A 13,420-nucleotide genomic window follows, 5' to 3' on the forward strand; every position below is an offset into this window, starting at 1 on the left:
TGACAAGAAAGGTTGCAATGGAATTTTCTATGTCGGATACCAATATGCTCCAGAAGTTTTCATGGGATATAAGATATATTCTAACTCTGACTTAGTTCAAACAGTAACATGGGCAAACTATGAATGGTTCGCTTTGAGAAACTCAGTACAACCACAAGCTAGAGAACAAACAGACCAGTATGCAACTATTGAGAAAATAAGAAGACTTGACCCTAACGTTCCAGGAGTTTATGTTAACCTTTCTGGTTCAGATGGAACTGCTGCCACTAAAGTAAAACTGAAACTTAGAGTTCCTTTGTCATCTTTCCTCATCTTCAGGTTTTTAAGATACTTGCCAACTGGGCAGGAAAAATTTCTATCGAACTTACTCCAAGCAAAAAATAACTTAGTCATTGCACCAACACAAGACCCATTCACTCTTACAGACGTAAAGGGAACAAATAAAACGTCATTCGCCGAATTTTGCAAAGACAAAGTTGACTTAGACTTTGGTTTCTCAACACTCAACACTGAAGAAAACTATTATTTCAATGCTGCTGGAGATGCTTGGGACCCAGTTAAGTTCACATGCGAACAGTTTGAATGCAAGAGAATAGAAAGCAGACTGCGTTTATATGTTGGACCCAGATATTTCAAATGCTTTAGCTGCCAAATATATTGCAGTTCCACTTATGTTCCCTATACACCAAATATCTGTCAAAGACTTTGCAGGTTGAAGTTGGAAACCAAAGTCCAGGAGCCGGTAGGTGCAAGAACAGATATTGCTTTAAAAATGCAATGAAACATGCAGATACTATGTTTGTACTGTTCAGACGAACTATAAATGACTATTCTTGTTTCTACAACCCTGGTATTAAATATCATATAAACATAGATGGCAAATATTATCCAAGAGAAGAATTATTCTACAGTTGAGGATATGAGGTCATACAACTTGACATTAGATGCTTATGAACTTTAACAACAACTTCACAACAACCATTAACCCTGAAATGCAAAGTTCTATTATGCCATATGTGAAAGTATGGACTCATACAGGAGGTCAAAAAACTCAATATACAAATGGAGACCGTTCAAACTTTTGGCTTGGCATTCCATTTGCTGACTCAGAAGACTTTATGGGTGGTATTTCAACTGTTGGTACAGTTCAAATACAATATACTGGTGACAGAGACGGTCCAGATGAATTGAAAAGCAAGAAGTTTACAAAAACCAATAGCACTTTTCACGGAAGATGCTCTTTTGAAGATTCGTTCGATGAAACCTGCTGGGGCTCCTCAGATTGGCATAACGACAGCTTCCATCGAGCAGATTTTGGCAGCAGGTCAGTAAGTTGTTCTTGAACTGACTTCTCTCCGTCAAATATTGACAGTACGCCAGTTTTGACATAATATTGTATTATAAACTTTCCTTTAGTAATATCTGTAAGTTTTGAAAGTTATATTTTTGTCTGCTTCAAGAACTTTCACCATTTCAGTTATACCAACTTTCTTTGCTTTATGAAAATATTTTGGTTCAGCAAATATTGCTATTCTATAACATTTTCCATTGTTTGTGTAAAGAACTATTCTGTCAATGTATTTGTATTGTTTGTGAGTATAAACCTTGTTCTGCTTCAATTCAATAAGATATCCGAATACGTCCATCTTTTTATTCTAAGTAAAATGTCATTTCCGAAAAATAGAAGCATAAGTGTTTCAAAAAGGTTTAATGGCAGTGGCAGATGTGAAGTTAAATTCACCAACTCAAACAACACAGTCAAAGTGTTGTTGTCAATGTCAAAGACAGAGATGTTGAAGTGGGGAAACCATACGAAGACGAAGATGGTATAACAATTGTTCCTGTAAAAGAACCAACATATCCTGAAGTTAACAGAGACTTAAGTTCTGTTGCAGATATTCGAAACGACTACCAACAACTGAAAGACAAACTTAAAACTCAGGAGAAGATTTGTCAAGCTTTAAGTATAATGTTAAACTTGGTCGAACACAACCCTGTAAAAGTGAACTCATATGTCATTGCACCTCATGAAGTTTTGAAAGAACTATTGAAACTTTTGACAGAGGCAGACGATATAAACATCAAAGAAATAGAGCCTGACATTGCTTGCTGTGGTGTTTCATATAATGCCATTGACAAGATATACGTTATGAAAGGAGGTGAAACGTTGAACTTAAAATATAGTTTCCCAGACGTTATAAAAATATTTGACGACCACAACATTTCATTAAAATTTATTTGCTAAGTAAATGGCAGAAGACATAATGGTTTATACTATTACGACTAAAACCCTGAGTCATATAATTCTATAACAACAAACTTACAAAGTCCTCAAGGACGATATTGTAAACTAACCTTAAACACAATGACGACTAAAGCCTGTTTTGCTCTTTTGACACCAGAAGACTTTATTGTTGTGAATGGTAAAAAATACTCCTTTGAAGATACTTACTCAGATATACCACCAACAGGTTTTGTTGACTTATTTAATACTTTAAGGACGGGTGTAACATGTGCTGCAACTAGAGCAGGTTTCATTATGTTTGGATGTCCGACTGAGTTTACTATAAACGATATGAGCTATAATACAAAACTTATTTCTGGTTTTTACTACCAAGTTTCCTATAACAGGAAAAGGTGTCATACAAGGAATGTCTATTCCATTGACATTAAGCACACCAATCTTATATATTGTTTCAAACTTAGGTTCAAAGTGTTAATCGAATGTCGACAGAAACTATTATGACCAAAAAGATACTTATGCGTATAAACAATACTTTCTCTGCTGGTTTGCCTATTGTTCATTCGAATGCAGAATTTTCAACCTTAGTGAACTCAAACACTTTGGCAAGTATAACGTTGACATTAGTTGACGCAAACTTTGTTCCTGTAAAACTTTTATGTCCTATGTATTTGTCAATGACGGCAGAAAGTTTCGAATTAGAAGATGCAACTGGTGAAAGTATTGTATTACAAGAACAACTTCAACAACAAATAGCTCAAGAACAACAAATGGAACAACAAAGTCAAGAATAAAAAAATATTATTTTTTTATTTTTATAAAAATGTACAGAATAGATGTTTCAGATTTTTATGACTTCCAAGCATTCAGAAATATGTGTCCATTTAGAGACTATAACAAAGCAGTCGAGAATTTGAAACGTTTAGTCATTTATGTTGACTCTGCCCCAGAATGTTATGTCATGAAAGAATGGGATGTTGTCTTTAACAAACCAAGAGCAACAATAGTGTCTGAACAAGAATGTAGACAGAAACTTAAGAAAATAAAAGTTGTACAAGTTGGAATGAAGATGTTAGATGCTTGGGATATCTTATTGTCAAAGTTAGAAGATTTTTCAGTTCGAGGTATAAAGTTCTATACACCTTCTCCAAACTTCTATTCTATCTTCACTGGATATAAATACGAACAAGTAGAATGGAAACACAGTATTATAGAAGCTTGGTTAGACCATGTCAAAGAAATTATATGCAATGGAAACGAAAAGGTTTATGAGTATATCTTATGTTGGTTTGCAAATATCTTACAACATCCAAGTGCTAAAAATGAAACTGCTCTCATTATAATTGGAAAACAAGGAACTGGTAAGAATACTTTCTTTACAGATATTTTGTGCAAACTGTTAGAAGGTTATTCGAATCCGAATATGACAAACTTAGAAAACATTTGTGGTAAATTTAACTCTTCAATTGAGAATATGAAACTTATAGTTTGCAATGAACTTCAAAGTATAGATACAACAAAAGTTTTGAACTCAGATGCTTTGAAGAGTCTTATAACAGATAAAGTTGGAGTTGTTGAAAGAAAGTATAAAGACCAAAGAGTTTGTGAAAATGTTGCAAACTTCATTATGGTTTCAAACAATGTTGTTCCGATGAAGTTAGAAAGTTCTGACAGAAGATATGTAGTTGTCAGAACGTCAGATTCTCATATGCAAGATACAGAAAATATTTTGACGACTTAGCAGAAACTTTGACATCTGACTTTTACAACCACTTGTTCTCATATTTCATGACATTAGATATTTCTAAGTTCAATCCAAGACAAATTCCACATACAGAAGAGAGACAAACATTGTTAGAAGCAAACAAGAGTGTATATGAACTGTTCATAGATGAAACTGACTTTGTGTCATTAGATGAAAGGTCATTGTACGATTCGTATAAACAATATTGTCAAGAATATGGTTATATGGCAGCTTCTAAACGAACATTCTTGGCAAATGTCAAAAGTCTTTTAGACGTACAGAATGGTGTATATACAAAGAAAAATTTTTCTGAGTAAATTTTAAAAAAAATATTTTTTTATCCGATAGAAAAGATGACGAAATTCATCTCAGTAAATAAGTACATGACAGAAGTCAAAGATAAGTTAGCTCCATTCGCATATTTGAATGTTTACTTCTACAATTTTGAAAAAGTCTACATTTGACAAAATTTGGAACATTGCACCAGTTAAGTTTGCTGTTGTTAGAAAAAGTGGTGCAACTTTTGAAGACTTAGACATAGAAGGTTTGTTGACAGTCAAAGAAATTTTGACAGAAAGTTCTCAAAACTCGAAGAAGGTAAAGCATACAAACTTGTTATACCTTATGAACCAAAGAAAGCAGACGACTATGAATATTATGAGTCTAAGATAGTTGAAGTTCAAGGTAAATTGGGTAAAAAGATTTTAGAGTCTAAGCCAGTGTTTACTCCTAAAGAGGAAGAGAACATTGACATTGACCCAGAAATGTTCTAAAAATAAAATTTTATTTTTACATGTCAAATTTCTTTTTCTCTGGAACTGGTTCAGGTTCTTTCTTCTCTTCTTCTACTTTCTTTTCTTTCTTTTCTCTCTTCTTCTTTTCTGGTGGAGTTATGTCAAATTTGGCGCAACCATATTTATGTAAAAGTTCTTTGTCCTTTAATAGCTCATCTATTCTGTTTTCTATTTCATCTTCAAGAACAGCGCATGTGTCTTCTTTGCATTCTAAGAACTTTTGTTGGACTTCATCTCTCCAATCGGTGTCATCTCTGTCAACAAGTCTGTCATTGACAAATTTTAAGACTGCTCTGCTTAATGTTTTATGGTTCTTGTCATATTCCCAGAAACAGAACTTTAGAACAAATTCCCCTTTCTTGTTTACACTATGTAAGATTTTATGGTCGACAGATGTTTTGCTGTCAAAAAGCTTGTCTCGAATATAGATAGCGAACTCGCTAGACATTTTCTAAAAGATAAAAATTTTAATTTTTCTAAAAATATGTTAGAAAAAAAGTTTGCTGACATTGACAAGAAATTTGAGAATGTTTTAAATAAGAACAAGAGGAAGTTAGAAAATGCTCAGATAAAGCCTATACATGACAAGTTCTTATTTGCTCAGAATGGTATAACAGGTCTAATTGCACCACCTGGGTCGGGTAAGACTTTCACTTATCTTAAAATGGCTGCACAACAACAAGAACTAGATGAGAAGAACCCATTCTATGAGTTAGTTGTCATTTGTAGTACTTCTGGTCAATTTGACCAAACCGTCAATTCGTTCAAAGATATTATAAAGAAGTCTAAGTTAGTATGTATAAAGGATACTGAGTTGTTAGATTGGATAAAGAAGTACCAAAGAAGAGTTTTGATGTATAATGCTATAAATGAGTATATAAATTCTAAGTTTAAAGACCCAAATGAGGAAATGCAGAGAATATTAGAGAAGAAACACTTCAGAAACAAACAGAAAGAGATAGAATACATTTCGAAGAAATTGCAATCTTACGATTGGAAGACTTACCCTCATAGGTGTCTTCTTATCTTAGATGACTTTGCTTCTCATCCTTTGTTAAAGAACAGAGAACAAGACATGTGTCGAATTCTTAAGAAGCTCAGACACTTTAACATCTCAGTTGTCATTTGTGTACAGACAGCAAAGAGTTTAAGTAAGGATGTAAAGAGAATACTTACTGACATTATACTTTTCCCTGGATTGTCCGAAGACGATTTCATGGAACTTATGAAAGAGTCCATGGCAGGTAAGTTTGACAGACATGAACTATGGGAGAAGTATAAAGTCATACAAGACCCTCATACTTCTTTCAGAATTCATATCTACGCAAACAAAGTTCAAATTGTAAAAAGTCAAGCTTGAAAAATAAAGAGTTCATTTACTCTGCTTGTTTGAAGTTGTCAAAATACTCTGTTATTTTTTCCTTCAGTAGCGGTAAGTCTTCTTTGAAGGTAAGTATTGTACAACCTTTCATATCATAGTGTGTTTGAGGTAACGTATCTTGAACTATTTGTTTCACATCTTCATTTGGGGTCATTGAAATCGGTAAGTTTTCGCGATAGAACCAATTTCTGTCGGATTTGTAAATCTTAGCAAGGTCGTAAAAGCTTTTGTTGTTTCTTCTGACTAAATGCAACATAACCATATCTTTATCTTCTTCATTTTCCATCTCTTCAGTATAAATCATATACTTATAGTTCTTTTCCTTACCTTTTGGTACCGAACGTGGTATTCTTTTCTGAATGCTTTTGTCTTTTGCTTCAAGCTTGTTTTCCATCTCTTCACGTTCTTGTCTATGAATTTCGTCAAGAAGTCTGTAAATATACCAAGCATAACGAGGCGAAGCCCACATTGCAACAGCATTTACAAGAAGTCTATGTACATAATATCCTCTCAAACCGTTTGGCAATTTTTCACGATTTTCATAGAGTTTTGGCGACTGGGGTTTTTTACTTACTCGCTGTTCTTCACTGTTTTCATAGAGTTTTGGCGACTGGGGTTTTTTACTTACTCGAGTTTTTGCGACTACGAAAAAATCCGTAGTCGAATTTTCAGCTTCATTTAATAGTTCAATAGTGCTTTGGTTCCTAAACCAGTCTTGTGGTTTCTTAGTATCTGGAGCAAAACATGCTGTCAAAATACTTTGCATTTGGTACATATCGTCTTTGACCGAACGAATGAGACGGAGTTGTTTGTTAAACTGTATGTACTCGTATTCTTCATTTATAGCTTCATGGACTATAACTGTTGTTGTGTTCTCTGTTGTTGACATATCTGTCTTTACATACAAAATAAAAAAATTTGTTAGAAAAAAATTAGCGTTATTTTCTGACTTTCACAAAAGACCAAAAATAAACGCTTTACATGTATTTTTCAGCAACTTCGTCAAATAATTTTATAGCTTTATCTATCTCATCTACTTCAAACGTTTCTTTACCTTTTATGGGAGCACCATACATTTTCTCAAACTTTTCAAGTAGTTCTGTTTCTGCAGCTCTCATATCATTAACAAACACAACCTTGACTCTATTGACTGTACTGTCATATCTTTGAGTTATATTATATGTTCTTCCTATCTTATATCTCTTTGTATTGAAGTCCTTCGGTTTCTGAACGATGTAAAGTAAGCCTTCACTGCAACGTTCCGTATCGAATGAACCATATGTTATGAAGTTATATCCAACAACTGGGTCTAACCATAACAAAACTATTGGTATAAGACTTTTGTCGATGAGATATGCTGCAGTTCCATAGAATCTTACCGATATCATAAGCTCAGGATTTCTTGTCAAAATTTTCTGACTAGAAGCAATTCTAACCCAGTCCTTTGTTTTCTTTCCAGATGGAGATATAATGTCTGACAAAGAATATTTGTTGTATTTCTTTGAGTATCTTACGTTTAAATCACCTATTCTAACCACTTTGGTGTCATTGTCTATCTTTCTAACTGTTTCAAACTCAATGTTTGACATATCTGTCTTTACATACAAAATAAAAAAATAAATAAAAATAAAACTAACTTTATTTTTTCTATCTTAAGGAAATTCATGAAATTTGGTCATTTTTCAATAAAAATATATTTTAGGTGAAGCCCACATTGCTACAGCATTTACAAGAAGTCTATGTACATAATATCCTCTCAAACCGTTTGGCAATTTTTCACGATTTTCATACGGAATCTCTTCTCTCGGTTTTCCGAGGGAAGCAAGCATATGAGGAAATTCATGAAATTTGGTCATTTTTCAGCAAAAATAATGTTTAGGTGAAGAGGTGAGATTTCACATGTTTTTTCACCTAATTTTTCACCCCAGTTATTTTATAAGCGTTTTACATGGTAAACGTTATTTTTTAAATTTTGTGAAAACTCAACGGTTTGACACATGCCCTATGTCATTTTACTCAGAATTTTGTTGCTGAATTCAGCAAAAATATATTTTAGGTGAAGAGGTGAGATTTCACCTGTTTTTTCACCTCATTTTTCACCTCAGTTATTTTATAAGCGTTTTACATGAATTGTACGATGTATATTTGAGACTCTAAACAGTTTTGTAGCTTCTATTTCTTCTTTTAGTACATCGAATGTTTTAACAATGCCGAAAGTTTCTTTATACTTCTTCTTGACGTCAGATAGAAGGAAATCGTCAGCAGTTGGATAGTTTTTGTTCAGAAATTCTAACATGTCCATTTTATTTTCTACCGGCTTCTCTGCTTCTTTCTTTAAGTCTGCATAGTCGTTTCTCATTCTTTCTATCTCTTTGACGGAGTAGTTATATTTCCTCATTGCTGCTTTACATTTAGAACATTGCGGGTTCATTTTTGCGTTATATTCTGAAACCTTACCTGCTAAAACAACCAAGGCGTCAATGGTTTTCTTTAAATCTGAAGCAGTTGGTTTTATCTGTTCATTCCATACTTTACCTCTTCTATCTTTATCTCTTATCTGCCATACACATTTTGCAGCTAATGAAACAAAGTTGTCGTATGTCTTAAACTCCCCAGATTTATATATGTCAGAGATGTTCTTATATACCATGTCGCAATCTTTGTCCATAACTTTATGGTTGCAATGAAAACCAAGGAATTCATAATTTACCTTTCGTATGAACTTCTTTATTTCTACTGAGTCAGTTGGTTTCACTTCAATTTCGTCGAATTCAGGAATAGTTAGTTTTTGCTGCTGAATTTCAGGTAGTTTAGGCAAATGGTCGATGAGGTCCTGCATGTCATAAAGATATTCTTCATTTGTTTCATCCTGTGCGGTACAGTCTAAATTACTTGTTAAAAGTTCCTGCTTTATCTTCTGGATTTCTGTTTCGAAAGTATATGAAGAAGGAATGAAGCTTTTCATTTCTACTAACATAGATGTTGGATTCATGACTAACGAGTTTGGTGCTGTTGTTTGAATTGTTGTTGTGCCGATTGTTGACATTTCTGTTCTTTTATACAAAATAAAAAAATAAATAAAAATAAAACTAACTTTATTTTTTATTTCGGGAAAATTCATGAAAATTCAAGAGGGTGAAAAAACAGGTGAAAAAAGAGGTGAAATCTCACCTCTTCACCTAAATTATATTTTTGCTGAATTCAGCAACAAAATGAACGAGGTCAGGATGTATGTAAATACATTTGAATTCATTCATAACACCCTTTGTAAGCTCATAAAATGCTTGTTTTGAGGTCGAGCCACTTTTGGCTCCACCGTATTCTTTCAACCAAAACTCAAGAATTTCCTGCATGAATTTTGTATAAAAAGCAACCGTCTGAATTCCGGCGGTTGCTATATTCTTCACAAAATGCCTTATAATACTCTTCCCAGGACTTATTTTCCAACAACTTTCTAAAGTCTTTCCTAAACTGACTGACTGACTGACTGACGGCACAAAGTGGCTTAACGAAAACATTAATATATAAAATTCATGAAAATTCAAGAGGGTGAAAAAACAGGTGAAAAAAGAGGTGAAATCTCACCTCTTCACCTAAATTATATTTTTTGGTCCGGGAACAACTTTCTCTCAATTGGAGCTTTAGCATACTCTTTGCGTAAGCGGTTCAGACCTTCTTCGAAGTCTAGGTCTCTCTTGGACTGAGATTGGAATTGCTGGGGTGGAGCTTGCTGGAACATCCAAGGGTTGGGGAGGTAAGGCATAGGCTGAGGAGGGTAGTTCGGGAAGCCTTGTGGTGGGTAGTAACCTTGAGGTGGAAATTGGTAGTAATTCGGAGGTACTTGCTGGAACTGAGGTGCAGGGGCTGGTGCTTTAGGTTCCTCTGGTTTGGGAATGGACTCGGTTGGTGGGACGTCGGACATTGTCATGAAACAGTACAAATATTGTTCTGAAACAGTGCAAGTATTGTTCTGAAACAGTGCAAGTATTGTTCTGAAACAGTACAAGTATTGTCTTGAAACAGTACAAGTATTGTCTTGAAACAGTACAAGTATTGTTCTGAAGCAGTACAAGTATTGTTCTGAAACAGTACAAGTATTGTTCTGAAACAGTACAAGTATTGTTCTGAAACAGAAAATTTTTCTCACAAATTGAGAGCTTTTACGGGAAATTTGTTCTGAAAAAGTTCAAGTCTTGTTCTGAAAAAGTACAAGTATTGTTCTGAAACAGTACAAGTATTGTTCTGAAAAAGTACAAGACTAGTTCTGAAACAGTACAAGTATTGTTCTGAAAAAGTACAAGACTAGTTCTGAAACAGAACAATGGACAACATCGAGCCATTAGATGAGGCAATTTACCTTATAGAGATAAATGAAGTTGTTAAGCAGTACTTGGGCAAGGACAAAGCCAACAAGTCCCTCGGCTTCTGGTTGTCTGGAAGAGGTGCGCTGAAAATCGAAATTGAAACCGGAATTCCAATTCAAATACCAGAAAACACTCCTGTAGACGACATAAAGGAGATGAAGAAAGAAGCTCTTCTCAAGTTCTTTGCAAAGCGCCCATGGATACAACTTCCAAACAGAGAGAGTCCAATTCCACGAATTATACAAATTCTCAGAGCACTGTTCCACTTCTCGGGTCAGCCGTTCTACATAACCTCAGAAGGCGGCATCCAACCAGTTCAGTAAACATCTCATTTTAACTTCACTTTTTTATGTTTTTTGTGAAAGTGTCAAAAATAAATTGTTTTCATGAGTTTTCTACGATGTTAGAAAAAATGTTATTTTCTAATATCTTCACATTCAATACTTTTTCAGCACTTTTCCGTAGTTATATATGAAAGACAATTCGAGATAAAAGTCATAGTACAATGGAGTAATATGTTGCACACCATTTGTTGTGAACCAAACTTGAAAGTCAGAGAAACTGTTACTAGGTGGTTCGTAGAATTTAGAAGCAAAGTCATAAAAGTCCTTACCAATACATAGAAAACTATTGTTGCTTGAACTGAAACTTGCATGACACATAACATTTTGAGGGTCAAACACGTTTCTATAAACCATCAAATCTGCTGGTGGAAGTATAAATTTAAATGGACCATCTGGTGGTAATGGTTCGTTCTGGTTTAGTAACCGAAGAAATTGTGCCCAAGAACGTTTGTCTACTTCCCAAAATAAAAACTCTGTATCTCATGGAGGGTTAATTTCAATCTTTTGAAATGAAACGGTGGAGTTCATCTTGTCATATTCTAGTTTCAGATAGTATGTTCCATTTAGTAAAGAGTCGTATTTTTTTGAAATTCCCAATAATATTTGTTCATTTGAGTTTGAAAGTCATCTAGAGTTTTCTCAAGACTTTCGTCTGAACGAACTGTAAAGATTCTCATTTTGTCAAATTTGTCTATTAGACCATCAGAACCTTCATACTGCCCATGAAAATGTTGTAAACGAAAACGATAAAAACGGTTTGACAGTAAAGTGACACTTTACATGGCAAAAAATAGAGCCTTACTTTTGAGATACTTGAGATTGAAACTGAATCTTATGAGGCGGTGATCTTGAATCACTACCTCATAAGGTTCAGTTTCATATAAAATTTGTTGCAATTTGTTATTCTTTTGCAATTATTTCTTATAAGATTTTACATCTTTTAGCGGGGAATGTTTGTTATCATGTATATATTATAAATATCTACACGATAACGAACATTCCTCGCTAAATTGCTGAGAAACTTTGAGGAAATGTCGAACAATTTCCTCAAAGTTTCTCAGATTTATATAGATCACTAGAGTCCCCTAGGCACTGATTCTGGTTCAGTACCTAGGAGGCTCTAGTTCTTTAACGAACTGATAAAATGTTTTTAAATTTTTGGATATTGCTACCTGTGAAGCACTGACTTCAAGTCAGTACCTCACAGGTAGCAATTACATTGAAAGATGGGAGAAACTTTGTCCGAATGTTAAACTATTCGGACAAAGTTTCTCCCATTTGTAGTGGAGATGGAAGGCTTTGAGGTATATTGTATTAATATATACCCCAAAGCCTTCCATCTCCACTTGAAAGTGTCCAAACTTTGGGTTAATAGTTTGCAATTAACCCAAAGTTTGGACACTTTCTAGAAGGAATTGGAGGGTAAGAGATATACATTCATATGGTATATCTCTTACCCTCCAATTCCTTCTTAAAATGGGAGAAACTTTGTCCGAATGTTAAACTATTCGGACAAAGTTTCTCCCATTTTAAGAAGGAATTGGAGGCTATGAGATACTGATGCAATGTCAGTAACTCATGGCTTCCAATTCCTTCCTAAAACTCATAAAAGTGGACATTACATGCATATAAAATTTGACATGTAAAGTCCACTTTTTGCGAGCGGGGATTTGACTCCGTCAAATCCCCCTTTTCGTTTACGAGAAAAATATACTGCGAACATAAATGAGTTAGTTTTATTTGAAAACAAAACTCTTCTAAATCCGATTGCCTTTGCATCTGAAGGACTTTGAAGCCAACGAATTGGATAGTCAAACCTGTATGCTCGGGATGAAATTTCTTCATCTGAAATAGTCCTACCAGCATTTGTAAAGATATAGTCTAACGGTTTTGTATCTGCTACTTTTGTTTCTTTGTTTTTCAACCTGAAGCATTTAATATATGTAAAAATATATTGTTTTAAAATGGTATGCCATTTCATATTTCTCATCTAACAAACAAGTTTCCCAACGGTCTTCTCCAACAAACTCAGCGTACATTTCAAATAAAATTTAAAAAAATGTCACTTTTTTAAAAATAAATTTTTTATTTCATGCAATGTTTTATTTCTGTGCCGTCTTCAAGTATGCCCCAATATTTCCTTTTCGATATTACATGAACTTCGGAAAATACCTTATCTAGCTTAAAACAGCCCATCTTTTCACTGACCATTCCCATTTCAATGAGTTTGTTATAGCCTTCTTCGTTCGTCATGAGTGCGTCAATGTTCTCATAGTAAACCTTCACTTTGGATTTGACTTCGGAGAAGAATTTGTTGTAGTTGTCAAGGACTGCCTTTGCGAACTGAGGGTAAGACCAATGTTCGACAATAGGTTTTAATGTGGTTACTAAGCCACTTTGACCTTGAGTGAATTCGTACTTCAAAACAAAAGGAGAAGGCAGAAACCTTTCAACGAATAAGTTTGTCGACCTTCTCACTAATGCTTTACTCTGTCTACCTCTCTGACGGTTCTTAACTGGCAATATCCCCATGTCGCATTCATAAGCAACA

The 13,420-nt window shown here is 34.3% G+C and overlaps 7 protein-coding genes and 3 pseudogenes across 10 annotated transcripts, besides 2 other annotated features; 5 read left to right on the forward strand and 5 right to left on the reverse strand.

Annotated features, from left to right (window-relative positions):
* Positions 1-9,207: a mobile genetic element.
* Positions 3,066-3,585, forward strand: TVAGG3_1063180 (annotated as a pseudogene). The gene has a single exon. A coding segment is annotated over exon 1 (520 nt).
* On the forward strand, positions 3,756-4,303 carry TVAGG3_1063190 (annotated as a pseudogene). Its single transcript has one exon. A coding segment is annotated over exon 1 (548 nt).
* TVAGG3_1063200 lies at positions 4,340-4,759 on the forward strand (annotated as a pseudogene). Its single transcript has one exon. A coding segment is annotated over exon 1 (420 nt).
* On the reverse strand, positions 4,776-5,228 carry TVAGG3_1063210 (uncharacterized protein; the record flags this gene model as incomplete). The annotated part of the gene is made up of 1 exon (XM_051256087.1): positions 4,776-5,228. One exon carries the CDS (start codon positions 5,226-5,228, stop codon positions 4,776-4,778), a length of 453 nt encoding a protein of 150 aa, XP_051076692.1.
* On the forward strand, positions 5,445-6,140 carry TVAGG3_1063220 (protein of unknown function, DUF4106 family; the record flags this gene model as incomplete). Its single annotated transcript, XM_051256088.1, has 1 exon — positions 5,445-6,140. The coding sequence occupies one exon, from the start codon at positions 5,445-5,447 to the stop codon at positions 6,138-6,140; it is 696 nt and encodes a 231-aa protein (XP_051076693.1).
* Positions 6,157-6,936, reverse strand: TVAGG3_1063230 (KilA, N-terminal/APSES-type HTH, DNA-binding family; the record flags this gene model as incomplete). The annotated part of the gene is made up of 1 exon (XM_001282928.2): positions 6,157-6,936. One exon carries the CDS (start codon positions 6,934-6,936, stop codon positions 6,157-6,159), a length of 780 nt encoding a protein of 259 aa, XP_001282929.2.
* TVAGG3_1063240 (organellar and viral DNA polymerase type B) lies at positions 7,139-7,549 on the reverse strand (the record flags this gene model as incomplete). The annotated part of the gene is made up of 1 exon (XM_001277123.2): positions 7,139-7,549. One exon carries the CDS (start codon positions 7,547-7,549, stop codon positions 7,139-7,141), a length of 411 nt encoding a protein of 136 aa, XP_001277124.2.
* TVAGG3_1063250 (organellar and viral DNA polymerase type B) lies at positions 8,272-9,207 on the reverse strand (the record flags this gene model as incomplete). Its single annotated transcript, XM_001297478.1, has 1 exon — positions 8,272-9,207. One exon carries the CDS (start codon positions 9,205-9,207, stop codon positions 8,272-8,274), a length of 936 nt encoding a protein of 311 aa, XP_001297479.1.
* A 552-nt stretch (positions 9,208-9,759) lies between these two features.
* On the reverse strand, positions 9,760-10,083 carry TVAGG3_1063260 (uncharacterized protein; the record flags this gene model as incomplete). The annotated part of the gene is made up of 1 exon (XM_051256089.1): positions 9,760-10,083. One exon carries the CDS (start codon positions 10,081-10,083, stop codon positions 9,760-9,762), a length of 324 nt encoding a protein of 107 aa, XP_051076694.1.
* A 399-nt stretch (positions 10,084-10,482) lies between these two features.
* Positions 10,483-10,848, forward strand: TVAGG3_1063270 (uncharacterized protein; the record flags this gene model as incomplete). The annotated part of the gene is made up of 1 exon (XM_051256090.1): positions 10,483-10,848. One exon carries the CDS (start codon positions 10,483-10,485, stop codon positions 10,846-10,848), a length of 366 nt encoding a protein of 121 aa, XP_051076695.1.
* A 749-nt stretch (positions 10,849-11,597) lies between these two features.
* Positions 11,598-12,574: a mobile genetic element.
* Positions 12,575-13,420: the final 846 nt, after the last annotated feature.

The sequence above is a fragment of the Trichomonas vaginalis genome, assembly GCF_026262505.1.
Source record: "Trichomonas vaginalis G3 chromosome Unknown ctg_22, whole genome shotgun sequence".
NCBI classification, from domain to species: domain Eukaryota; phylum Parabasalia; order Trichomonadida; family Trichomonadidae; genus Trichomonas; species Trichomonas vaginalis.